General features: G+C 41.1%; 2 protein-coding genes across 3 annotated transcripts; both read left to right on the forward strand.

Annotated features, from left to right (window-relative positions):
* Window positions 1–8,537: 8,537 nt before the first annotated feature.
* On the forward strand, window positions 8,538–11,896 carry penkb (proenkephalin b). Its single transcript, XM_020494088.2, has 3 exons — window positions 8,538–8,873; window positions 9,189–9,329; window positions 10,797–11,896. The coding sequence occupies exons 2-3, from the start codon at window positions 9,192–9,194 to the stop codon at window positions 11,430–11,432; spliced, it is 774 nt and encodes a 257-aa protein (XP_020349677.1). The 5' UTR covers window positions 8,538–8,873; window positions 9,189–9,191; the 3' UTR covers window positions 11,433–11,896.
* A 4,357-nt stretch (window positions 11,897–16,253) lies between these two features.
* Window positions 16,254–26,661, forward strand: sdr16c5b (short chain dehydrogenase/reductase family 16C, member 5b). Of its 2 annotated transcripts, none has more exons than XM_020494638.2 (7): window positions 16,254–16,376; window positions 17,066–17,406; window positions 20,347–20,478; window positions 21,676–21,775; window positions 21,938–22,082; window positions 23,143–23,268; window positions 25,729–26,661. In XM_020494638.2, the coding sequence occupies exons 2-7, from the start codon at window positions 17,086–17,088 to the stop codon at window positions 25,820–25,822; spliced, it is 918 nt and encodes a 305-aa protein (XP_020350227.1). In that variant the 5' UTR covers window positions 16,254–16,376; window positions 17,066–17,085; the 3' UTR covers window positions 25,823–26,661. The 2 variants fall into 2 exon arrangements, with proteins under 2 accessions (XP_020350227.1, XP_020350226.1); XM_020494637.2 differs by lacking the exon at window positions 16,254–16,376 and adding an exon at window positions 16,560–16,696.
* The last annotated feature ends 586 nt before the right edge of the window (window positions 26,662–27,247 follow it).

The raw sequence follows: 27,247 nt of genomic DNA on the forward strand, positions 1-27,247 counted from the left end.
TGTCCTCAGATAATTGCATGGTTTGCTTTCGCCATAAAGCCTTTTTGAAATCTGACATGGTGGCTGGATTAACAACAAGTTAAGCTTTATTTTGATATATTGCACTTGTGATTTCATGAAAGTGTAATATTTATAGTAATTTAATTTGAATTTGGCGCTCTGCAATTTCACCGGATGTTGGCCAGGTGGGACGGTAGCGTCCCACTGATCCACAAGAAGTTTTAAGGCTGTGAGATGCGTCCAGATGAGTGGTGAGCCCTCAGTGCTGGAAAGGCTTCATCAAAAATAGCCGCAGGGGAACAACTTCTATCACAGAAGCCATCATCCCCAGTTAGAGTAGGCATGGAGAAAATACACTGTGACCCAGCCAAAGTTGGACATCCTCTGTGGCGATAGAAAAGTGTGACACGCGATTGAGTCTAACTCGAGACCCAGAAGTGGAATGGCCTAAGATGGAGTCAGGCACTACATCTCAGTGATTGAGGCCTTTCTACAGACCCGGGTTCGATCCCAGGCGGTGCCACAGCCGGCCATGACAAGGAGTCCCATGGGACGGCGCACAATTGGCCCACAATTGGCCCACCGTTGTCTGGGTTAGGGTAGGGCCAGGGAGGCTTTACTTGGCTCATCGTGCTCTAGTGACTCTTTGTGGTGGGCTGGGCACCTGCCGGCTGACTTTGGTCCTCAGTTGAATGGTGTTTCCTCCGACACATTGGTGCAGCTGGCTTCCGGGTTAAGTGGGCGGGTGTAAAGGAGCGTGGTTTGGCGGACGCATGACTCGACCTTTGCCTCTCCCGAGCCCGCTGGGGAGTTGCAGCGATGAGACAATATTGTAATTGAAAAATGGGGTACATTTAAATATATATATAACCCATGGAGGTTACCCCCCCAAGTGCATTGTAACCTAGCGGGAATGGGACATACAGCTCTGAACAACGGACCCCTTTGGTGGTAACAGACAGCTCATTATGGGGTTCATATAAACTCCAGACTGTGTGTGGGATAATAGCATGGTTGAGTCCAACTCTGCTCATTCCCTAATCTTTGACTACCAACAACCAATCGCATATAGAGCCCATAACCTGTATCACTAGACTCTTTATAGGGACTGGTGAACTACAGGCCGGAATCAGCAATGTATAGCCTGCATGAAGCCTGGCCCCCTTACAGGAACAAGGGGCTCTGGCAATGGCTGACGTAGTACCCTGTTTGGCCATAACCAAATGTGGGGACACTGTTGTCACAGTAATGTTTTTGTGGAGGGGCGCATTGGCCACTTAGACCCGTGCTAAGGCTCCTCACTCCGGGGGTTACCTGAGCCAAGTGCTCTCTTCCTCAACTCCCTCCAACTGGAATTGGAAATAGGAATGGGGTTGCATTAACGCTGTGGGAAAGTTATGTTGCTGGAAGTTATGCAGGGGGGTGTCCCCAACGAACCTGGGTGAACCTGGTTGCACTCTCTCTTTGAGTAGCCTCCCGTAACCGGCGGTGGAGTACACAGGAGCCAGGTTGAGCACCGGCAGCTACTGCTTAAACCAAGCCCAGGCAGACAAGACATTTGCTCCGAACAAAGACCCAATCCATTTCTGCGTCCCGTAACTCAGTCAAGGGAAGAGGAAGTCACTATCAGAAACACCAAGCCCCCTCAAGAATTATACATGATTGTTAAGAAAACCTGCGCCATGGAATTGGGGAACAGCACCAGCCGCGGGCAAGGCACTGTAACTGCCACCGTCCCCTAATCCCAAGCACAAACTGATTCAAGTGAGGGCAGCCAGAGCACTGAGCAGAGACATACTTAGGCTTGTTGTGTTGTATCTTTTCATTAATTTGGGCATGGTCGTAAACCCAAACCCAGCTTGTTAGCCTTCGTTGTTTCGGTCGCGTTAGCCATCTTGCTCATTGCTACAACCAGGGCAAGCAATCCAAAGAATAACTAAGTGGTTTGTGGTTAGGCAACAAAGAGAACAATTAAGAAACTCCAGCACACAACGTCAAGGGGTGAGCACGCTTTACCACAAATGAACAGTTTAGTCAGTGCAACGTCAGATGTTTGTTTTTGGCGTGAATCATTCCTGCTCACATTGAGGTGAAGAGCGGAAGAACTGAAGGAATGGCTCACGGTTCCATTGTGGCGCGGATTTAATTGGCCTTGTCAGGCGTGATTTTAATTTTTCAAATAAGTTGCGAGAGTGCGACCCCCCTTTAGCTGTGTTGTATGGAGAGTACGGACTTAAAAGGAACCACAACCTCTCCAGGAATATCAAACTGATCTATAATTATGGTCATACAATTGGATTCACTGTTGCTTTCAAACCTGGTGGTCACTGACTCGTGAATAGAGTAAGCAGAGCTCTACTTGAATATTTTTGTGATTTCTGAGGTTGTTTTATGCAGAAAATGAAACACGGGCAATTGTATGACATGAGAGAGTTCGAGACACTGCGATTATTCAAAGATAAATACTTAGTTGTGGCATTTGATGTACAATGAGCTTGTTCTTTGCTCCTGTACTGAAATACATATTTATGTCTTACAGCCCTATTGTCCTTGCCTAGAAGGAATTGAAGCATGTAGATTAATCTATCTACTCTCTCGTACCGTCATTCAAAGTGTTAACATTAAGGTTATAGTTTGAGTCACTGGAGCCCACATACAATGGAGTTTACATCAATTGCAGTGCATTGTATTGCACACCTTTTAAAATGGCATCTTAAATCAATATGGCATCTGAGTGGTCTATTATTTTCTCAGTGGTTGCTCTGACTGCAGGCTTTACTTCAGATGAGATTGATTTGGCGACATAAATGACTGCTCTATTACTAGAGGCTGGGCCATGTGGCAATGGCACTATCCACTCCGCGAACCACTATCTACCGTCATTGGTCGTTTCAACTCCATCTACCCAAGCACCAAGAAATCAACAAACTTTTAGGGGACCTCTGTGGGCTGTGACGAGACCTCGAGGCTCAAGATGTGCAGCTCAGATGATCCACAGGGATGATTCTATCTATCTATCCTCAGTCTACGTCCTCGTCTCAGTATTCATAGTAAAAAAAATACAGTTTTCAGCATTGATCTACTGAATATACTTTCTTTATCGAGATAAATTGAAGACATGTTTAATTAAAAGGGGCCTGTGTTAGAATTGGAGATTGTGATTGGATGCTGAGATAATAGCTTTTCCCTACAGGAGTACAGTCACTGACATCTACTTCCTGTCTGAGAGGACAGGTCAATATCCCTTATAGCGAAATGGCATGGATTTACTAATATTCATGCTATTACCCATTTTAAATTAGTCTGTGCATCAGTGCTGTTTTGTCATATGTGTCACATTGGGAGATGCTATCTGGGCTGGGATAAAAAAATATTCTGATATGGTCAGACATTCAAGTGAACATTTACAAATCAAATCAAATGTATTTATATAGCCCTTCGTACATCATCTGATATCTCAAAGTGCTTTACAGAAACCCATTCTAAAACCCCAAACAGCAAGCAGTGCAGGTGTAGAAGCATGGTGGCTAGGAAAAACTCCCTAGAAAGGCCAAAACCTAGGAAGAAACCTAGAGAACCTTGTTGCATTACAACCTGTAATTTCAATGCATTTTTATTTCGATTTCATGTAATGGACTTACACAAAATAGTCCAAATTGGTTAAGTGAAAAAAAATAAAGTTGTTTCAAAAAACCGAAAAGTGGTGTGTGCATATGTACTCACCCCCTTTGCTATGAAGCCCCTAAATAAGATCTGGTGCAACCAATTATCTTCAGAAGTCACATAATTAGTGAAATAAAGTCCACCTGTGTGCAATCTAAGTGTCACTTTATCTGCCACATGATCTCAGTATATATACACCTGTTCTGAAAGGCCCCAGAGTCTGCAACACCACTAAGCAAGCGGCACCACCAAGCAAGCGGCACCATGAAGACCAAGGAGCTCTCCAAACAGGTCAGGGACAAAGTTGTGGAGAAGTACCGATCAGGGTTGGTTTATTAAAAAATATCTGAAACTTTGAACATCCACGGATCACCATTAAATCCATTATTAAAAAATGGAAAGAATATGGCACCACAACAAACCTGCCAAGAGAGGGCCACCCACCAAAACTCATGGACCAGGCAAAGTCGGTCACTGGCCTACACTCAATACCCCATAATGTCAAAGTAGAATTATGTTTATTGACTTTTTTTATTTTATTTTTAAGTATTCAACACCTTTGTTATGGCAAGCCTAAATAAGTTCAGGAGTAAAACCGTGCTTAATAAGTTGCATGGACTCACTCTGTGTGCAATAACAGTGTTTAACATTGTTTTTAAATGACTACCTCATCTATGTACCCCACACATACAATTATCTGTAAGGTCTCTCAGTTGAGCGGTGAAGTTCAAACACAGATTCAACCACAAAGACCAGGGAGGTTTTTCAATGCCTCACAAAATAGGGCACCTGTTGGTAGATGGCAAAATAAACAACTACAAATCAGACACTGAATATCCCTTTGAGCATGGTGAAGTAATTAAATTATTACACAGCACCCTCTAGATTGGGTGTAATAAGCACTGAGACAACTAACCTGTGAGACAACCAACCCCAGTCTCCCTTTACTGTACATGTACAAATACTGTAGCCATAATACCTTGCTTTACAAGTCCTTGTAACATTTCTAAGCAAAATGCCAGGTAGACATGGTGATATCTGAACAATTTTTTACTTGGAAGGCAAAAGGACTGCATGGGCCCTTTTCATAACCATACAAATCAAGTACTGGTTTCAAATTGACTAAAGTGGGGGTGAGTGCAACTCGACATTTAAAAGCATCCCCCCTCTTCATGTGGTGCTTGTTCCATGGCTGTGATTTCTATAAATTCCAAACAGCAATATTGATTTCTTTGCTCCCCTACAGTACATGCCCTAAAGCATTTAGTAGATTTCATAAATAGCTTTTATATTATATCAGCAGGGAATTCAGCAAGGAAAGGGACCCCCCCCCCCCCCCCCCCACCCCACCCCAACGACTTACAAAAAAATAAAAAATTCTAAAGCCTACTTTGGTAATGTATCAGTTTGAGCCTTGAGTTCTGTTTGTTCAGAGCATAATGGTGATAAGAATTACAATCTACAGTACAGTACATTTGTTTAGTAAGCAGACCGTTGGTGATGCTTTGCATAGAGTGGTTTTGGAAACACTACAGCAATCATGATCTTATGCTTCTAAAGCTGCTTTTAAATTGCTTACAGTAGCTTAACGTATTATCTTTTGGCATGGTTCAGCACTAGCATGCTGAGGTTGCTATTTCGACATCTAATATTGAGTGACAATGCAGAATAGGGAGTTAATGATAATAATAATCATCCTAATTATCATCCACATTGGTATACAGTCCCTTCAGAAACGATTCATACCCATTGACTAATTCCCACATTTTGTTGTGTTACAGCCTGAATTCAAAATGGATTAAATAGATAATTTTGCTCACCCATCTACACACAATAACCCATAATGACAGTGTAAATATGTTTTTAGACATTTTTGTAAATTAATTGAAAATGAAATTAAGATGTTTACACATCCCTGAGACAATTCATGTTAGAATCACCATTGGCAGCGATTACACCTGTGAGTCTTTCTGGGTTAGTGTCTAAGAGCTTTGCATACCTGGATTGTACAATATTTTCACATTATTTTTTAAAATTATTCTGTTAAGTTGGTTGTTGATCATGCAAGTTGGTTGCTAGACAGCCATTTTCAAGTATTGTCATAGATTTTGAAGCCGATTTAAGTCAAACTGTAAATTGGCCACTCAGGAGCATTCAATTGCCGTCTTGGTAAGCAAATCCCGTGTGTATTTAGCCTTGTGTTTAAGGTTATTGTCCTGCTGAAAAGTGAATTTGCAGACTGGACCATGTTTTCCTCCAGGATTTTGTCTGTGCTTAGCTCTATTAAAAAATAATTTTCCCAAAAAACTGCCTAGTCCTTGCCAATGACAAGCATACCCATAACAGGATGCAGCCACCACCATGCTTGAAAATATGAAGAGTGGTACTCAGTGATGTGTTGTGTTTGATTTGGCCCAAACATTACGCTTTGTATTCAGGACATAAAGAAAATGTATTTGCCAGATTTTTTTCAGTTTTACTTTAGTGCCTTATTGCAAACAGGATGCATGTTTTGGAACGTTTTTATTCTGTACAGGCTTCCTTCTTTTCACTCTGTCATTTAGGTTAGTTTTGTAGAATAACTACAATGTTGTTGATCCATCCTAAGATTTTTTTCCTATCACAGACATTACATTCTAACTGTTTTAAATGTACCATTGGCCTCATGGTGAATTTCCTGAGCGGTTTCCTTCCTCTCCGGCAACTGAGTTAGGAAGGATGCCTGTATCTTTGTAGTGACTGGGTGTATTGATGATACACCATCCAAAGGGTAATTAATAACTTCACCATGCTCAAAGGGATATTCAATGTCTGTTTTTTTTAATATATTTTTTTTAACCCATCTATACTCTTTAAAGAAAGGTGCTAAGTAGAACCATACAGGGTTCTTTGGTTTGTCCCCATAGGAGAACCCTTTTTGGTGTTGGGTAGAACCCTTTGCAGAGAACCCTTTTACTTAGGAGGATTCTTCCTTGAACCCTTTATGACCAGTTCTACCAGCCTTTTTAGCCTTTAAAATCGAATTACTTATGCCAATACATTAAATATATCATAAGGTCTTTATTTGAGGGCCTAATTATACCTTAAACAGTGGTGTTAGGAATCTCTTGGTTTACTGGCCACATCAGGCATGTAAGTCACATTATGCTGCCTTGCAAAGTGATGTGTAATTCCTATTGGAATCCAGCCAGAATTAGGCTGTCCAACAAGTGGAATTGTTTATCACTTCCAACCTGTATTCAGAATGACTGACAGGGTAGGGTGGATTGAACACTGAGACTACCTCAATCAAATAAACTGGAACAACCATCCCAGTAACAGGTGCAATAAATCCAATTACTAACAGATTGGATTATAGAAAACTGTATGTTATTTATCTTGTGTAGCATAACAATCAACCAATCAATGTACATGCAAAAACACAGTCATTACATTAAAACAATTCTGAAAATCTTCCTGCAATAGAGCATGCTGGGAAATATTATATATGGTTATATGTAGAACCCTTCTTCCCTTTCAAAGAATCATCAAAGAACCCTTTCTTCCAAAACGGTTCTTAGGTTGTTAAAGGTTCTAGGTAAAACCCTTTGCGTTACAAAGAACTCTAGGGGTTCTTCTGTTCAAAACAGTTATCGGTAGAACCCTATCCCTCCCCAAAGAGCCCTTTTGGAACCCTTTTTTCTAAGAGTCTACCAATAGATACCCTTTTTTGCAAGGCTTTGGAAAACCTCCCTGGTCTTTGTGGTTGAATCTGTGTTTGAAATTCACTACTCGACTGAGGGACCTTACAGATAATTGTGTGTGTGGGGTACAGAGCTGAGGTAGTCATTCAAAAATCATGTTCAACACTATTGCACACAGAGTGAGTCCATGCAACACATTTTCACTCCTGAACTTATTTAGGCTTGCCATAACAAAGGAGTTGAATACTTACTGACTCAAGCCATTTCAGCTTTTCATTATTTATTCATTTGTAGAAATTTAAAAAAGCATAATTCCACTTTGATATTACGGGGTATTGTGTGTAGGCCAGTGACACAAAATCTAAATGTAATCCATTGTACTTGTTGGCTGTAACACAGCAAAATGTGGAAAAAGTCAAGGGGTGTGAATACTTTCTAAAGGCACTGTAAGTAGTATAGTTATGTGGAATTTGCATCGTTCCCTGCTGCTGATAGCTAATCCATGTAACTCATAGGCCCTGACATTTTAGAAAGAGTTGCTTCTGCTGCTCTGTATTGTAAATCAAATCACTAGGCTATGGTGTGGAGAGGTGATTCAGTGAACTTCGTGTCGTGACTTAGTCACTGGTGGCCGATGGCGCAAAAGTAGGCCTAAACAAAGAAAGCTGAGATTCAGCACCACTGATGCAGACAGCGACTGAATCGGGATTCCAATGACAGTGAACACAGCGACCGTCTCAGGTCACTCCAGTGACTCCACGCTGTGAGAATCGCTGGAAATAAATGATCCAGGGGATTAAGGCCTAAACCTACTCTATAGATATGATGGATGGTTTACATTGGCTGAGGCTTAGATCAGTTAGTGGTTAAATACAATAACAAGTACCTGGCACTTTTGGAAACTAAACTCATGAACTGTGTTTATAAACACAATTATCCATTGATTTGGCAATTAAAAAATATCGCCTACTAAACCTGTAGGCCTACAGTATTGTGTAATCTGGCACAACTACATCACATCTATAAACATACAATGCAATATAAGTGGGAGATCCCACTCACCTTGAAAAATATTAGTTCCAGTACTTATCTCCATAAATGTTACTTACCATTATGCTGAGCACCTCACTTGATGTTGTGTGCGTCATTAATTATACGTCAGGAGGAGCTTTCCCTTGACAATGAGGGATCACTTCACTGTTGTTTGCCGGTCTCCTATAGTACGGCATTTAAGGGGTGTCTGATCGCTCAAGCACGACAGAGAAGTCCGCGCATTTATAACAAGCCCACATTGAAACGTTTCGATGCTCCTATAGTGACTGAAGTGGCAGGGTGCTTTCCCTGCGTTCTCTTTCAAGATTCGAACTCAGAAATTAAAGTGATAAAGTTTGTTTTAGGGCTAAACTAGCCACGCAGTGACTGACTATATCCAACAGTTTTTTTCCTCGATACAACTGCAACAGAAGAACTTGGAACATCAGTATAATTTGTTGAATTAGTAGGAGGCTACACGACAAAACGAGAAAGGTGAGTTGATAATTGTATTTATTTTATTTTGTCTTTGAGCCAGAACAGTCTAATGTTGGACTTGTAAGATACTTCCATTAATGTGTCTAATGTGTCCATTCATTTGTCTAATATGTTCATATGCCTAATTGGTTTAGGCTAGTTCATGTCTAATGTCTAACACAACTAGAAGAAGAAGAAGAAAACTGATTTGTGTATCAGGCTAATATATTCTGCATTCAGTTTAAATTCATATAAGCCAACATAGTTTAGACGCGCAAACTTCATGATTTGGAAAGCATCGATCATTTAATTGTTCACTCTCTTGTTTCGCAGCCCATGGCGGTATCAATGCGTTCCTTCTGGACGTTGGCTTTAAGCGCGTGCCTTGTGTTGACGGTGAGTGCGGACTGCGGAGCAGACTGCGCATATTGTATTCACCACCTACAACTTCAACAGACAGACATCAACTCTCTCGTAAGTAGGCCTACAACTGAAACACAATATTTTTTTCATTTTCATAACATAACGTTTGTATTAATAGGGAATTACTGCATGTCCTCTCTATCTGCATGCGGGTTTCTCAGAACCTTTTTCGTAGAGCTACTTAAATTTCCAATTGGCCACCTACCACACAATATATTTTCAAACCATAGATGAACATCACAATCATTCGCTGGTTTTGTGATTAGGCTATTTCCACTGTATTGATCACTTGGAAATTGAATAAATAGACGTATGATTTAATTATGACACCTACAATCTATAAGTTAATTGATTAAATGACATTAATTATGGGAATCAGCTGTAAAATAGATTTTGGGTGCAATACATTAACTAGAGCGAGTCAAAAGCAGTAGGCAAGGACTTGAACCACAAACCACCATTGACTCTAAACATTTGACAAATTGTGTTTCAGCTGATAGCATTGATGGCTATTATTTTATAGCATACAAAGAAATACATTGTTTTGTAAATGCATATTTATTTGCCAAGGGAATCTTGGCATGCCTATAATTATTTTGGAAACAATGCAAGTCTGTTAAGTTAACATTTAGGAAAATTTTGATTTAAAAACAGTATGGCTACTGTAAGTGTACAGAGCAACCTAAATCATATGCTTAATTTTTGTTCAATTATTTGGATCTAAATTGTGCCAAGTATGACATGCAAACCTGCATGATTTCTCAAGACTAACCCTAACCCGTTTGAATAGGAGAGTATGGACAGCCTAGTTTGAAATAGTGTACTTTCTATCTTCCACCACTAGATTGCAGTTAAGTATCATACTTCACATGAATATGGCTCACTTTGACTGACTCTGTAGAAACTAGCATCTGCATTATGTCATAATGTTGTTTTCAATTCACCAAAGTAGAATTATAGGAGATGGGGAATGCCCTCCCCAATCGCCTCCTAAAGCTTTGCCTGAGGCAAAGGAGGAGAATGATGGTGGAGAGAAGCAATGTCACAGACCATTAGAGATTGAGCTTAATAGATGCTCAGGATTGATTTGCTTCTGCTAAATGTACTACGTGGAATGGTGGAACACCCAAGGCACTGTGATGTTTGTGTGGAGCCCCCAGCCCCCCAACTCCCATGACCAATGACACTGTGCTGGGGGATTTAGAGTGACAGTTATCACCCAACAGAGAGCACTTAACGTCTGATTGGCTGTGATCATTGGGTATCTCTCCACCAACCGTACTGTAGTTCTACCGCAAACCCGAGCACTGTGCTTTTCAAGTGGATAATGAGATTTATGGGTTATTGGAAAAGAGAACCGCAAAGAGACAAAGATTTCAAGAGTGGACAGTTGAAATATTGGATAGAGAAATAACCTGGTTTATCATCCGATGTGATCAAGTTAAATGTAAAGAAAAGAGTTTCAAAACACTGATCATTTTATTGCCTTATGACTTCTGATCTCGATCTCTCCCCCAGACATGTACGTTAGAGTGTGAAGGAGCTCTCAGCCCCAAGAAGTCCTGGGAACTGTGTGAGGATGTCCTGCAGGCTAGAAATGCCGACAGTCCAACAGAGGGAGACAAGGCTACCACAGAGACCTCCAAGCTGGACAACAATGACCCACATCAACTAGTAAAGAAGTATGGCGGCTTCATGAAACGCTACGGGGGATTCATGAAGAAAACAGCAGAACTGTACGGTCCTGAACCCGACGATGTCGACCACGGCAGGGAGATCCTGTTCAAACGCTACGGTGGGTTCATGAAGAAGAGTGGCGAGCCAGAAGACACACTGAGTCTGCTCCGGGAACTGGTGAGGAACGTGGATGGCGGCGATGGCGGAGTGGAGAAACGCTACGGAGGCTTTCTGAGGAGCGCCAGACAAAGCTCTGACTTGGAGAACGGTATCCGAGAGCTGCAGAAGCGCTACGGCGGCTTCATGAGGAGGGTGGGCAGGCCCGAGTGGAGGGAGGAGCAGAAACGCTATGGAGGCTTCCTCAACAAGCGAGCCTGGGGGGAGGAAGAGGAGGACGAGATGGAAAAGGAACGCGTCGAGTTGGAAGATGTTCCTGATGTGGTAGAGAAGAGATATGGAGGATTCCTGGGATACTGACCTTCCTAAATACCTGCCACTGCTCAGTCATGTTCTGTTTTCTTGTCTTGCCTGCATTTTTACAGGTTTCTGTATATGATTGGCTGTAGTAAACATACTGAAGCCTACATGGTTATTTTAGTGGTGTGACATACTGTAGCATTCACTCTCCATCTCTAAGAGACTTCCCTAAGCACTTCTCTGACCTCTGACCTCTGTGTGCAGTAGGCTTTGTGAGACTCACTATTTTGTCATTGTAGTGACTGATGTGCCCAAAATAAAAGCTTCTCAGACTTATCAAACCGAATAAATAGCCTACAGTCAGAGTAAGATATTTGCTAGACTGGAATACTTTTTCACACATCTTGCTTTACTGTGGTTAACGGCTGTCGATTTTCTAGATGTATCTATTTATTTCATTTGATTGAAATCCTTGTAACCGCCTGCTTATCTGTATGTAGAATAAATAAATTGCTCTAACTGCAGAATAATGTGTTTGTCATGAATAAATATGTCTTATTACGCTGAATCGATGTCAATTTTCTTTACTTAACAGTAAAGATTTAAGGCCAATTTATGTGGTTGTTCCAAAATTCATTACAAGTAAACATGTCAAATCAATTTGGTTAAAATTCAAAACAAACAATTCAAACAATAAGTAATCAATCCAACGTGTGCAAATCAAAGGAAAAACTAAAAACTAAAAATCAAATGCATTCAATCACAAAACCGGTAGCAATAATCAGTCCATCAATTAGTTAGTCAGGGGCAGCAGGTAGCCTAATGGTTAGAGCGTTGGACTAGTAACCAAAAGGTTGCAAGATTGAAACCCCGAGCTAACAAGGTAAAAATCTGTCGTTCTGCCCCTGAACAAACCCACCCTGTCATAGAAAATAGGAATTTGTTCTTAACTGACTTGCCTAGTTAAATAAAGGTAAAATAAAAAAATAAAAAAGTCAGTTGTGGTTGACAGTGGCTTTGTGGTGGGGGCTGGCAGTTGCTGGATGGAGGTTGTGGTTGGTTGGTGCTGGTGTTGGGACTGGGAAAACCTGTGTTGGTGTTGGGGCTGTGTTGGAAATCAGGGGTTGATGCTGGGACTGGGGACCTGGGAAAAAACAGTGAACTGGGGCTGCTGCAGTTGCTGGGTTGGGGTCTGTAGAAGGGAGGGAAGACAACCTGAGGAGCAGGCAGACACACAAGTGAGCCCTAAACCCAGAGGTCAATGGTGGTACTTCCCTGTGGCTTGCTAGATCTTTGGTCCTCCCTTTGCGCCTCTTCTGGTGTGGTGATGAAACGTTCCTGGTTCTGGTCTGGTTCTGTTAGAGGGATAAGTGCAGGAGGGTGGAGGGTATGTCCATCAGCCTGGGTGGGTGTTGGAGGAGGAGCAATGCAGCAGCTGGGCTGCACGCTGGAGGACAGAGGAAACTAACAGGGCCCAGAACCACTTGGCCATGGCACACTCACAAACAGATGGTAGGTGTGTTCAGTGACAGTGCCTCCTTATGGACAGCTCTCTGCATGTACCTTGTGCCATCCATAGCTGGATTCCCTAGTGGGGAGGCAACCATGAAGAGCCGTCTGAGGAAAGTCCTTCTGTTCGGAGTGTGTTGTCAGGGTCATGACGATAGGTTATTGGTGGGGTCCAGGTCTGATCATTTCGTTGCAGGGATGGGGGATATTTCTGGGACGTCTTGATGGTGGCTGCTGATGGTGGCTGCATCATGTTATGGGTATTCTTGTCATCAGCAAGGACTAGGGAGTTTTTTAAATACAAATAAACGGAATAGAGCTAATCACAGGCAAAATATTAGAAGAAAACCTGGTTCAGTCTGTTTTGCAACAGACACTGGGAGACAAATTCACCTTTCAGCAGGACAATAACCTAAAACATAAGGCCTAATATACACTGGAGTTCCTTACCAAGATGACATTGAATGTTCCTGAGTGGCCTAGTTACAGTTTTGGCTTTAAACGGCTTGAAAATCTATGGCAAGGCTTGAAAATGGCTGTCTAGCCATGATCAACAACCAATTTGACAGAGCTAGAAGAATTTGAAAAAGAATCCTGTGCAAATATTGTACAATCCAGGTGTGCAAAGCTTTTAGAGATTTACAGAGAAAGACTCACAGCTGCAATTGCTTCCAAAGGGGATTCTAATGTATTAAATGTGAATACGTATGTACATTTCAGTATTTCATTCTTCAATACATTCGCAAAAATGTCAAAAAACCTGTTTTTCACTTTGTCATTACAGGAGATCGTGTGTAGTTGGGAGAGTCTTTACAAATATTTAATCAATTTTGAATTCAGGCTGTAACACAACAAAAATGTGAAATAAATCAAGAGTTATGAATACTTTCTGAAGGCACTGTATATTTGTATCAGAAAATGTATTCTAATTAAACTGTCATAAAATAGTAGTAGAATTGTATATAGTTCAGGCCAGTGAAATACAAATGACAAAATAGGTATTGAAGTATTGAAATACATATATAAAATACATGTAACAGAAATACTGCCCATCGTTGGCACCAGCTACCTGCACTGTAAACCTGCAACAGTTTACTAACCACTGTACTTCCAGTAATGCACTGTAAATTCTAGAAATACAGTATGTTGCTGTAGTGTTCCAGTAATATGCTGTAAAAGAACAAGTGACATCACCGATTGAAACGCTACTAGCATGCATCCCTAACTAGGTTGCTATTTCACACTGGTTACACACAAACACACAGACACACACACGCATACACAAAGGGTTAGTCATAGCAAGATTAAAAGACAAAGCCCTAATGGGGATGAATACATTGTGTCAACATTTGATGGCAGAACAGATGGCTTCTTCCTCAAATTAGCTGTTTGAGGGATTTGACATGTTCGACTCATATTGTCAAAATTGTAACAATGGAAGTTGAAAGGCAAATGTTTCTTTATTGTTGAGAACTAAAGAAGCCTATTGTTGAGAACTAAAGAAGACAAAGGAGATGATTGTGGACTACAGGAAAAAGAGGACCGAGCACGCCCCCATTCTCATCCACAGGGTTGCAGTGGAGCAGATTGAGAGCTTCAAGTTCCTTGGTGTCCACATCACCAACAAACTAACATTTTCTGAGCACACCAAGACAGCCTTGAAGAGGGCACAACAAAACCAATTCCCCCTCAGGAAACTGAAATTATTTGGCATGGGTCCTCAGATCCTCAAAAGGTTCTACAGCTGCACCATCGAGAGCATGGTTGCATCACTGCCTGGTATGGCAACTGCTTGGCTTCCGACCGCAAGGCATTACAGAGGGTAATGCGAATGGCCCAGTACATCACTGGGGCCAAGCTTCCTCCCATCCAGGACCTCTATACCAGGCGGTGTTTCTCCCTTCTTTTACACCGCTGCTACTCTCTGTTGTTATCATCTATGCATAGTCACTTTAATAACTTTACCTACATGTACATATTACCTCAACTAACCGGTGCCTCCGCACATTGACTCTGTACCGGTACCCCCCTGTATATAGTCTCGCTATTGTTATTTTACTGCTGCTCTTTAATTACTTGTTACTTTTATTTCTTATTCTTATCCATATTTTTTAAAACTGCATTGTTGGTTAGGGGCTCGTCAGTAAGCACTTCACTGTAAGGTCTACTACACCTGTTGTATTCGGCACATGTGACTAATAAAATTTGATTTAACATGATTTTTCATCTATCCAACTTCCATTGTCCTCCAAGAGTTGTGCAGTAGTGGGAATAAATAGTCACGCAACAATCATCAACAATTATTTCATATTTTAAAAACTTAACTATGCAGTATTAGTTAACAGTTTATAAACTACTTGTAAACACCTTAATGTAAAGTGTTACCGCAGTCCCTCACAACTCCCAACACCCACTGACCTTGCATATTACCAGCACAGTTGAGTAACCTAAATATCTAGGGCTTGGGAATACAATAGCAAGGTACGGGGAGGCCAGTCCAGCTCAACATGCAATCAATAAATCAATAGATGTTCTCACAAAGAAACCTCAAACTACACAGTAGTAAATATGATTGAATAGATGGAAAATAATAAAAAAACAAACCGGTCAATCTTTATTGTCCTCAAACATGGTCTGGGCTCCTGCTTTATACTAAAAGGACACACTTTTTTCACGCCACTTCGATACAAAGTGATTTTTGTAGCAGGTTAGGAGAATATTTTTATTAACTATTTTCCTAACCTTAACATCAGTCTCCTAACCTGCTATGTTCATCTCCTAACCTGCTGCGTAAATTCTCCTAACCTACTACTTGAAGTGGCGTGAAAATAGTGTTTCTCTTATACCGCAGTCATAAATGAGAACATCAGCACAAACATCACATTGCTTCCTGTGTCATGATCATTGTCTTGGTTTTAGGATACAAATCGATCTTAATTGTCTGGGCAGTGAATATAAAAGTACTTGAATTATTCATGTTAATTGATGTAATTAATAATTCAGTTATATTATTAGTTTTAGATGAAGAAAAAACAACTGAAGCTAAAATAGCATATGAAGTCTATATACATGAGATTTGATTGATTTAGGATTATTGTCAAAATAAGTTGAATGGTAAAGTGTGTGTGTGAGAGAGAGGTGGACGGGTGATACAATTTTGCAACATGGACTAACATTGGCTACAAGATTGAGTGGACCACGGATTTGAGGTGGACGGTGGACAGCGGTTCCTTTTGACCGTAGCTATACACTGATTTTCTAATGCATGAATTATTGTTTGTCGTCAGCACAGGGCATCATCATGGGTTATTTTTTACCAATGAGTCGCACCAATGAGTCGCTTGTAGTAAAATCGTCGTCTCCCCACAATGCCTCTTACTAGGTCAAAGTTAATAGGTAGCCGCGACTGGCTGTGCCGATTTGGATACGTTTAGCGCGCAGAACACAGACAAAGTGTTTGAAGAAAGGGAACCAATATTTAGCCTATAGATTAAGGTAAGCGTATCTTTATATTAAACTGAATGACAACTGATTAAACGGGCCGTTTCTAATATAGGCTACTTCCATCAACTCATCACATAGAGAATGCTGAGCAAATGGTTCATAGGAGACGCGCCCTGCCTGTGTGCGGTTAAAGCCATAGCCTGCACTACGATATAGAATTGAACTTTGTCTCGAGGTTAACACGGTGTCGGTCCCTACTACCTCATTGTGCAAAGGTCGGAAAAGTAATCCTATAATAGGATAAGCGCTATTATTTGTGTTTACTTTGATGCTCGATATAGGTTTCTAAGACTTGTTCTCGTAGGAAAGGGGTAAGTTAAACGCTGTGTAGCCATATTTGAAGATATCAACTGAATTAGAAAACGTAATATTTTGTCGACATGCTATCATCCTTATTAGTGTTCTTATTCTAAACCGATTCTGACATTGAAGATCGAGGAAAATAAAACAATCAACATAGAGGGGAAATAAAGTAATCAATTGTAATGGTTTTTACCTTTATTAATTCAGAATAAGGCCTATGGAAACCCATAGGCTAACAACAGACCTGACAATGCTATATCGTTTTGGGAAAAGAGAGAGTTGTTTTTCCATTAACCATACCACCAGAATAGATTATAGCCTATGTATAACGCATAATTTTAATTTTTAACTCAACTTTAATTCATGCGGTTTGATAGGTACTCTACTAATCTTTAAGATGAACTTCGCTCTGGAGACGCTACAGGTGCTGGCCTTGTCCATATATTATAACTTGGAGGCACTTGTAAAACTCTTCATCCCTTCGCGGAAGAAGAGCGTTGCGGGAGAAACTATCCTCATCACAGGGGCGGGTAGCGGCATCGGCAGGCTGATGGCGCTTGAGTTCGCCTCCATGGGCGTAACGCTGGTGCTGTGGGACATTAGCCAGGATGGCAACAAGGAAACGGTTCGACTGGTGAAGCAAAAGGGCGCGGCCAGAGTCCACTCATACATCTGTGACTGCAGCAACAAGGCAGAGGTGTACTCAGTGGCTGACCAGGTGGGTTTTATGCCACCTGGTCAGGTATATGGTCTATATACCTGGCCAGGTATGGATGTTATCACCCATGTTCTACCACTTTACTACAGCAGGTAATAGTTTGAAGGTCTGTAGTATTTTTGACAGGCTACAGTACCTTATTTTTCAAAACATACTGTACACTGATCTTCGAAGTTGTAATTTGAGCTGTTGCAAATACACCGCACTGCAAAGCTCCTTCCGGAAAGCATGCAAATGTATTTGAGAGGGAAGATATTTACATAAATAATTGATCAACCCAATGTCTATTATAAGGTACAACAACTCAAAGGGCCTTCATGCTTTGGGAACAAATGTTGAAAGACTCCCACACATTCCATGTCTGCTCTGTTCAGGTCCACCTCATGATTACAGCTCCAATCCCACAATATTCCCATACTGTGATCCAGTGCATAGGTATTGGTTAGATACTGGAGATCACAGTCATACTCTGCTACACTCTCATAAAAAAGGGTTCTAAAGGAGTTTTTTGTGGAGGGATGGGGTTATACCTAGAACCTTTAACATCCTAAGAACCGTTTTTGGAAGAAGGGGACCTTTGATGACTCTTTGATGGGCAAGAAAGGTTATACAGTTGTTGGAAGTTTACATACACTTCAGCCAAATACATTTAAACTCAGTTTTTCACAATTCCTGAAATGTAATCCAAGTAAATATTCCCTGTTTTAGGTCAGTTAGGATCACCACTTTATTTTAAGAATGTGACATGTCAGAATAATAGTAGAGAGAATGATCTATTTCAGGTTTTATTTCTTTCATCACATTTCCAGTGGATCAGAAGTTTACATACACTCAATTAGTATTTGGTAGCATTGCCTTTAAATTGTTTAACTTGGGTCAAATTTCAGGTAGCCTTCCACAAGCTTCCCACAATAAGTTGGGTGAATTTTGGCCCATTCCTTCTGACAGAGCTGGTGTAACTGAGTCAGGTTTGTAGGCCTTCTTGCTCGCACGCATTTTTTCAGTTCTGCCCAGAAATACCTTGACTTTGTTGTCCTTAAGCCATTTTGCCACAACTTTGGAAGTATGCTTGGGGTCATTGTCCATTTGGAAGACCCATTTGTGACCAAGCTTTAACTTCCTGACTGATGTCTTGAGATGTTGCTTCAATATATCCACAACATTTTCCTTGTTAATGATGCCATCTATTTTGTGAAGTGCACCAGTCCCTCCTGCAGCAAAGCACCCCCACAACATGATGCTGTCACCCCTGTGCTTCACAGTTGGGATGGTGTTCTTCAGCTTGCAAGCCGTTATGGCTTTGTCCCCATGTGTAGTTGCAAACCATAGTGTGGCTTTTTTGGAGAAGTGGCTTCTTCCTTACTGAGCAGCCTTTCAGGTTATGTTGATATAGGACTCGTTTTACTGTGGATATAGATACCTTTTGTACCAGCATCTTCACAAGGTACTTTGCTGTTGTTCTGGGATTGATTTGCACTTTTCTGCACCAAAGTACGTTCATCTCTAGGAGATAGGACGCGTCTACTTCCTGAGCGGTATGATGGCTGTGTGGTCCCATGGTGTTTATACTTGCGTACTATTGTTTATACAGATCAATTAGCCTATCAGAAGCTTATAAAGCCAAGACATAATTTTCTGGAATTTTCCAAGCTGTTTAAAGGCACAGTCAACTTAGTGTATGTAAACTTCTGACCCACTGGAATTGTGATACTGTGAAATATAAGTGAAATAATCTGTATGTTAACAATTGTTGTAAAAATGACTTGTGTCATGCACAAAGTAGATGTTTTAACCGACTTGCCAAAACTATAGTTTGTTAACAAGAAATTTGTGGAGTGGTTGAAAAACGAGTTTTAATGACTCCAGCCTAAGTGTATGTAAACTTCCGACTTCATCTATACATACAACCATATATCATTTTTCCCAGCATGCTCTATTGCAGGGAGATTTTCAGAATTGTTTGTTTTACTGTAATATCTGTGTTTTTGCATGCACATTACTTGGTTGATAAATGTTAAATAGATAAATAACATACAGTTTTCTATAATCCAATCTGTTAGTAATTGGATGTATTTCATCCGTTACTGAGATTGTTGTTCCAGTTTGGATGATTGAGGTAGTCTCAATATTCAATCTTCCCTACCTTGGTAGTCATTCTGAATGCAGGTTGCAGGTGATTAACAATTCCACAATTGGTTATCCTAACTCTGGCTGGATTGCAATAGGAATTACAGATCATTTTGCAAACCAGCATAATGTGATTTGCAGGCTGATGTTTCTAGTAAACCAGGAGATTCCTAACACCACTATGTTAGGGTATAATTAGTCCCTCAAATAAAGGCCTTATGATATATGTAATGTATTGTCATAAATAATTAAATTTTAAAGTATAAAAAGGCTGGTGGAACCATTCATAGATAAAATGTTTCTCAGCAGAACACTTCACAGACGGTTCTAGGAAGAACCTTTAGATTATAAAATGGCTCTAGGTAGAACCATATACAGGGGTTCTTTGAAGTATCCCTACATAGATAGGGCTCCTGAGTGGCACGGTGCTAGAGGCATCACCACAGACCCTGGTTCGATCGGGAGTCCCATAGGGTGGTGCACAATTGGCCCAGCGCTGTCTGGGTTAGGGGAAGATTTGGCCGGAGTAGGCTGTCATTGTAAAATAAGAATTTGTTCTTAACGCACTTGCCTAGTTAAATAAAGCTTATATGAAAAAAAGAACCCTCTGCAAAGGGTTCTACCCAGCACCAAAAAGGGTTCCCCTTTGGGGACAAACCAAAGAACCCTGTGTGGTTCTACTTAGCACCTTTTATTTCTCAGAGATTAGTGGTAATCTGTGTGATCTCTGTGTGGTAGATTTAGGCCCAGTTCCATTTATGTTCTTATCCTGTTACGTTTATACAGCATGCTATATTATGTGTTGATTGCCAGGTGAAAAGGGAAGTGGGAGACGTGACAATCCTGATAAACAATGCAGGCATTGTCACAGGGACAAAGTTCATGAATGCTCCCGACAGCCTGATTGAGAAGTCTATGGAGGTCAACTCCAATGCTCACTTCTGGGTGAGTTGGAATTTTATCATGAACATTTTGTATTTTTCTGCGACAAGTCAAATGAAAATCAAATCAAATCAAATGTTATTTGTGAAATGCCTCGTATACAACAGGTGTAGACTAACAGTGAGATGTTTAAGGGTCCTTTTCCAACCATGCAGAGTTAAAGATAAGATTTAAGAAATAGAAAATAGAAATAGTGACACGAGGAATACATACACAGTGAATAATGAAAAACAATAACATGGCTATATACAGCGAGTACCAGTACCGAGTCGATATGCAGGGATACGAGACTATTGAGGTAGCCATGTACATATTGGTAGGGGTAAAGTGACATAGATAATAGACTGAGCTGTAGCAACAGCGTATGTGGAGCAGTAGCAGCAGCGTATGTGGTTTGTGTGTGTGTGTGTGTGTGTGTGTGTGTGTGTGTGTGTGTGTGTGTGTGTGTGTGTGTGTGTGTGTGTGTGTGTGTGTGTGTGTGTGTGTGTGTGTGTGGCATCAGTATGCGTGTGTGCGCATTTTATGTGTGTGTTGGGGTGTCAGTGTAAGTGTGTGTGAGTGTGTGTGTGGTTATAGACCAGTGTGTGTGCATAGAGTCAGTGCAAGAGAGTTAGTTAAAAAAGGGCCAATGCAGGTAGTCCAGGTAGGGTTATGGTTGGGAGGCTTGGGTGTTGAAGCTGTTCAGGGTCCTGTTGGTTCCAGACTTGGTGCACTGGTACCGCTTACCATGCGGTAGCAGAGAGAACAGTCTATGGCTTGGGTGGCACGGCGGTCCTGGATGGCACGGCGCTTGGCCCATTGATGTACTGTGCCGTACTCACCACCCTCTGTAGCACCATGCGGAATGGGTGCCTTGCAGTTGCCCTACCAAGCGGTGATGCAGCCAGTCAGATGCTCTTGAACGTTTTGCGGATCTGCAGTGCCATCTTTTCAAGTCTAAGAGTAAAACAGTAGCATAGGGAATGATAGATGGCCTAAGCCCGCAGGATGTGCCAGAACAGCCTATGGAAATAACGCTAAACGTAACACAACATGCTCATATCAATATAGGTGTAAGATAAACATCAAATAAAAAAATACTTAGACAAGGAGAGACAAAGAACATGTCCAAATATCAGTGCGCATGGGGTATTTTTTATTATATGCGTAGTATGTCGCCAGCAAAGTAATTCTCAACCATGATCATCTGTTTTCCCCCAGACTTACAAGGCGTTTCTCCCTGCAATGATAGCCAGTAACCATGGTCACCTGGTGAGCATCGCAAGCTCTGCTGGACTGATTGGAGTCAACGGCCTGGCAGGTTAGATATACTCATCTCACTCACTACCCCTCTAAAGTGGGATATAAATATTTTACCCAACATCACATACCCATGTACTGGTTAGATTGTGATAACAAAAAGTGTGAGTGTGAACACTCAGAGTAATGCATTCCCATTCCTCTAATCTCTGTCTGTGCTCAGATTACTGTGCCAGTAAGTTTGCGGCTGTGGGCTTTGCTGAGTCTGTGGCCCTGGAGCTGCTAGCGACAAAGAAAAACGGAGTGAAGACCACCATCGTGTGTCCCTTCTTCATTAACACGGGGATGTTTGACGGCGCTGTCACCAAGTGGGTCCACCGTTCTGACACACACACACATACCCAGAACACATTTTGCTACCATAAGCTCTGTTAGAGGAAGTGCTGCGACTGTAGACACAATATGGAAATATGTACAATGTTGCACTGCGCTATGTGTAGTAGCAGTGTGTAGCTAAGCAACAAAATGCTTGCTCTGCTTACTTTGCTAGGAGGTGAAATTCTACTTTGTAACTGTCTTGAGCAGTAAATGTATATGATTTAGACCAGGGAGTGGAAATACAATTAATGGCAGTATACCATAGTGTGTAGATGACCTTCAATTATTGTCTAGGCCGGGGCAACCTCGCCCTACTAGTTATGTGACACCACCATAGATGCCATGGAGCCAGCTCTACCTGGACTGCCTAGGGCCATGTCCTTAGATGTTGCTAGTGATCAAGGCCGTTTGAGTGGTGCGCGCGCATGTGTGCGTGTGTGCGTGTGTGTGCGTGTGTGCGTGTGTGTGTGCGTGTGCGTGTGTGTGTGTGTGTGTGTGTGTGTGTGATGTCAGAATGAGTTACAAAAATGCCAGTGTCCCTCAGTCTTGCTCTTTTGGGCCCTTCCATTTTTCTCACTTTATTATTCATGCTGTTTGGTTCAGCTTTTTACTGGCCACAGAGCAGAGCAATACCTACCACATCCTGTTACTCAGACACACACACACACACTGTCAAATTTCTGAACAAAAATCAGGAACCAATCACGATGAGATTTGAATGAGATTGTGATGTTGAAAGTCCCCACACAAAGGTCCTGTTTTTATCAAGTTGCTACAATGGTTTTTATTTGTTCTCCAAAGTTTATGGGTTTTATGTCTGAAGGCAGACTGAAGGCAGAAACTGATTACAAAGTACAACGTTCATCGTGGCATAACATTTTGAAGGATTTGAAGTGAAATGTAAAAGGGGCTTAGATAATCATTTTTGAAGGTGTCAGTGCATGCAGTGTGTTTTTAGATGTAGATTCACACTAGAGAGTGCCAGCCCATTACTTTGAACTGCTGATCAGTGAGAGAAATTATTTGTTTGGTTTTGGGTGCTTCCTGCAGATGGCCCGTTCTCATGCCCATCCTGGAACCTGACTATGTGGCCAAAATGATCGTCCGTGCTATCCAAACTGACCAAGTGTACCTGTATATGCCTCGGATCCTCTACCTCATCCTCGCCCTCAAGAAGTAAGAACTGTACCAAACACTATGCAGGATTTACTAAATGGACCCCCGGGCCCTAGCCGCTACCTCCCCAGTCCCAGTTGTCTCTTAGGTTTAAATGTAATCAAACAGGTTTTCTATATCTTTGTTTATACAACCACAGCAGTCACGTGTCAAAAAATTCAGCATCTACCTGTGTAGGGGGTCTACCTGCTACTAGTACCCAAAAGCATTCTGCATTTTTGTTCAACTACTGGGGTAAAACAGATACATTCCATTCTACTTGAAATATACTAATTGAGGACTCATAAAGAGAAGGGAAGGGAAAGGGGGAATACCCAGTCAGTTGTACAACTGAATGCATTCAACTGAAATGTGTCTTAAAATTGTACTTATTTGTATTTATTAAGGCATTATTATGATCCACCCAAACACTGACTTTCAAACCTTTGTACTCAGCAATGACCTAGATTGTTGACACAACAAAAATGTATGGAGAGGACACAACAGATAAAACTGTTGACACTGTGGACTGAGAACAGTGGTGTAGTGAAGGGTAAACTCACGTTAACGCAGTTCACCGCACCTTTTTTATTTTGGCAAGCGGATACCCAACTTTTGAGGCCAAAAATGTATTGAAAGTGTAGGGAGCGTTATTTTACTCACCGGGCTCAATTCAACCAAATCCACATTGCAGTATTTTTACATCAAAAGAGAAACATGGTGGTTAAATAAAACAGCAGAATGGTTTAGGGACCTATGTGTGCGCAGAAGCGGGAGTTGGGTCAATAAAGGCATTGCATGCATAAACATTGTTGTTTGTCCCTCAACTGGACAGACACCAAGCAGATTGATCCGGTACGAATGCAGATGAGCAAGCCTTCATTGTGTCAAATGGTGTGGGGGCTATAAGCAAAAGTGCAAATACTTATATCACAGGGACTGAGATTGAGAGTGGAGTGAGAGAGATTGAGAGCTGGAACACGTTGTTTGTGGTGGTGCTTGTCTAAACACTAGAGATTGCTCTAGAGATCTGAGTGATTAATGCAGGCCTGCCACAGAGGATACTTGACCTGACAGCTGCCTAGGTGGAAAGGTGCATGTGTAAACAAAGAGTGGAGAGAGGAGGTTGCGTGAGAGACTGAGTCGAAGGCGGGTAGTGGGCACAAAACGCACACGCAAACACACAAATAAGTGCACACACGCTTACAGTACACTTGATCGCACGCACATACAACTTTCCGACATGTACACGAACTCGCATACACCCACCCATGTGTACTTATTTCACACAATCAACATGAACACGCTCGCAGAAACAAGGTGACATACACCACACGATTACATGTCAAAATAACTGTCTATGTACCTCTAGCCATTATGTCATGTTTATTCAGTGTTTAAGGATGTGCTACGAATGCTTTGGATAGTAGTTCATGCTAATCATTCATATCAAACACTATAAACACAGGCATTGGTTTCAGAGGCGGTAGGGAAAGGTCATAACACGTGAGTGATTACAACACAGCCTAGACAGGAACTGAGAATGTAGACAGACATTTTCTCTACCGCAGACTGCTTCTCTGCTGTTACATTGGGACAGAGTTTAACTTTTTAGTGGGACTATGACCCCATTGCAAGAGGGGAATAATATTTCAACACACACCCCCACACACACTTGCTAATCTGAGCACACTGTTTTATCTAAGGATTCACTGACATTAATTCTAAACTGCATCTGGGCCCTTCAGTACCTTCACACAGGCGTAAAACTCCCACTCTTAATGGTGCATTTTTAAAGAAATCCTATTGCTAATTACCTACTGCAACTAATTTAATGAAAATGTATTCCTTGAATTTGATTGAAGTGCCAAAAATGCATAAATTGGATAGATGATTAACTCACAAAAGAACCTGGATTCTAAGGTGGACATTTAGTCAGTTGGGCTTTAGCTGGGAAGCCCTCCATGAATGAGAGCACCTCAGAGAGAGAGAGGGAGATAGGAGAGAAAGAGAGAGCAAGATAGGAAAGAGAAGGAGAGAGAGAGAGAGAGAGATGACTCACCTCCTATTCCTCCTGTATCAATTGTAATCAAGCTCTACTTCCGTATGGAAATCTGTATGGAAATCTGCACACTACCACAAAGCCTTTGATGGTTCCTATTGTAATTTTTTCCGAAAAAATGATTGTAAAAGTTAATGTGGTGCATGATCATATGGAGTCACTAGCATTTATGTCAGTCATAAAGGCATTTTATGTTTGATTATTGATGTTTGAAGTGCAGCCGTTCTTCACAGAATGGCTTTACTGCACATATACATGACGTACAGTATATGTACATGACTATTCAATTATTTTGTTCTGTATTTATTGGGTTTTGTGCGTTTGGAGAAGAAGAAAAAATTGGTCAATAATTTACAGCTGCTGTGAAGTAGAATAAATAACCCCTGTCTCTTTTTATCACGTGTGTTCTCTTCTCACAGCATTTTGCCCACTAAGATGGGGCTCCTCTTGGGAGACTACATGGGGGCATTCAATTTCATGGATGCATTCAAAGGCCATGGGAAAAAGGACTGAAGCATTCAATAAGTGCTCAGGAGGGGAGGATCTCAATCCATTTCCCGCATGAAGTGCTGCAGTTTACAACCCTTTGTGAATCTAGACTACATTTTAATAAGCTTTTCTGACTTTTATAATGAAAGTAATATGCATGTCCTACATACCAGTGCCTAACTGCCTATACATGTACATATAGGAAATTCACTGTAGAATTGAATTGTTAGTGCACAAATAAATATCGCCTATGAAGGATGTTTTAAAGAGCCATTGACATTATACAGATATGATGCACTCGTATGAAACTATGGTTACTAATTCTACCATATATGTTGTTACCTCTTGTTTTACTATTGTGTGGGAATACAGTATGAGGTAAATGTCTGTTATTTTACGTCCAATGAGATTTCTCTCCTGAGAGTCACTTGAAATGTATTAATTTACAAAAGCTACTGCTTTAAAGTGGTTGTTGAATGATATCTTGCTTTTATGTATTTTAATCGAAGCATATGCATTGTTAGCCTTCATTATATTATAGTCTTATTATGTAGCTTGTTCAAAAGTATCCGCATCAAAAGCTGCTAAGAAACTTGAATAATTTAATAATATGCCAAAGTATACTTTAAAGGATGCTGATGTTTCAACTTGTTATGTGATAGTATGAAATTATGGACATATCATCATTATTCATTTACAGGTGCAGCCATGGTTATCTTTTCAGATAATCCCAATCGTATATCATGTCTTAATGATTGACCATGTATGTCTCATATTAATCTTTGCTTGTTGGAAAAGTTAAATGTTTGTAAAGCTTTTACAACTGTCTGATCACATAATAAAAATACATGATCTCAAATGAACATACATGGTTTATCTTCTTTATGCCATTGACTAAAAGTAGGACATCTGTTCAAAGTAATAGATTGGCACAGAGTAAGAGACATTCTTTGCTTGATTGCTTGTTTGATAATGAGTGCAACTCTTAATCGGTATTCTGAGAGCCACAATGTTGTAGTGCACATCTGCTGTGTGCAGGGGATTGTTGATTATAGGCATCATCTCAACATTTGCATGGAAAAACACACTCTAGGAATCTGCAGATCTGGTGGATCCTCACAGTCTGACAGTGGTCAGTCACCATTAAAACATTTAACAACCGTACTAATCATTCGCCGATTCGAGGGGAAAACAACATTGCTGTAGACCTCTATAGCCAGATTTGAGAAAGCAGGGTAATGTGTGGGTGGCTCCGTCAGTAAAGCAACAGCACCACCTCGTGTAAATGGCTCGGAAACACTAATGCGAAACAATAGCACTGGCATACAACCGACACTACATGACATGATACAAATTTGTCGGAATAAAATACAACTGAAGCTTTTCAAATGTGTTTTATTGTATCAAGTCATAGGCTATTACCTTACATAATGCATGCACTTGAAACAA

The sequence above is a fragment of the Oncorhynchus kisutch genome, linkage group LG11 (genome assembly GCF_002021735.2).
Source record: "Oncorhynchus kisutch isolate 150728-3 linkage group LG11, Okis_V2, whole genome shotgun sequence".
In the NCBI taxonomy this organism is placed as follows: Eukaryota; Metazoa; Chordata; class Actinopteri; order Salmoniformes; family Salmonidae; genus Oncorhynchus; species Oncorhynchus kisutch.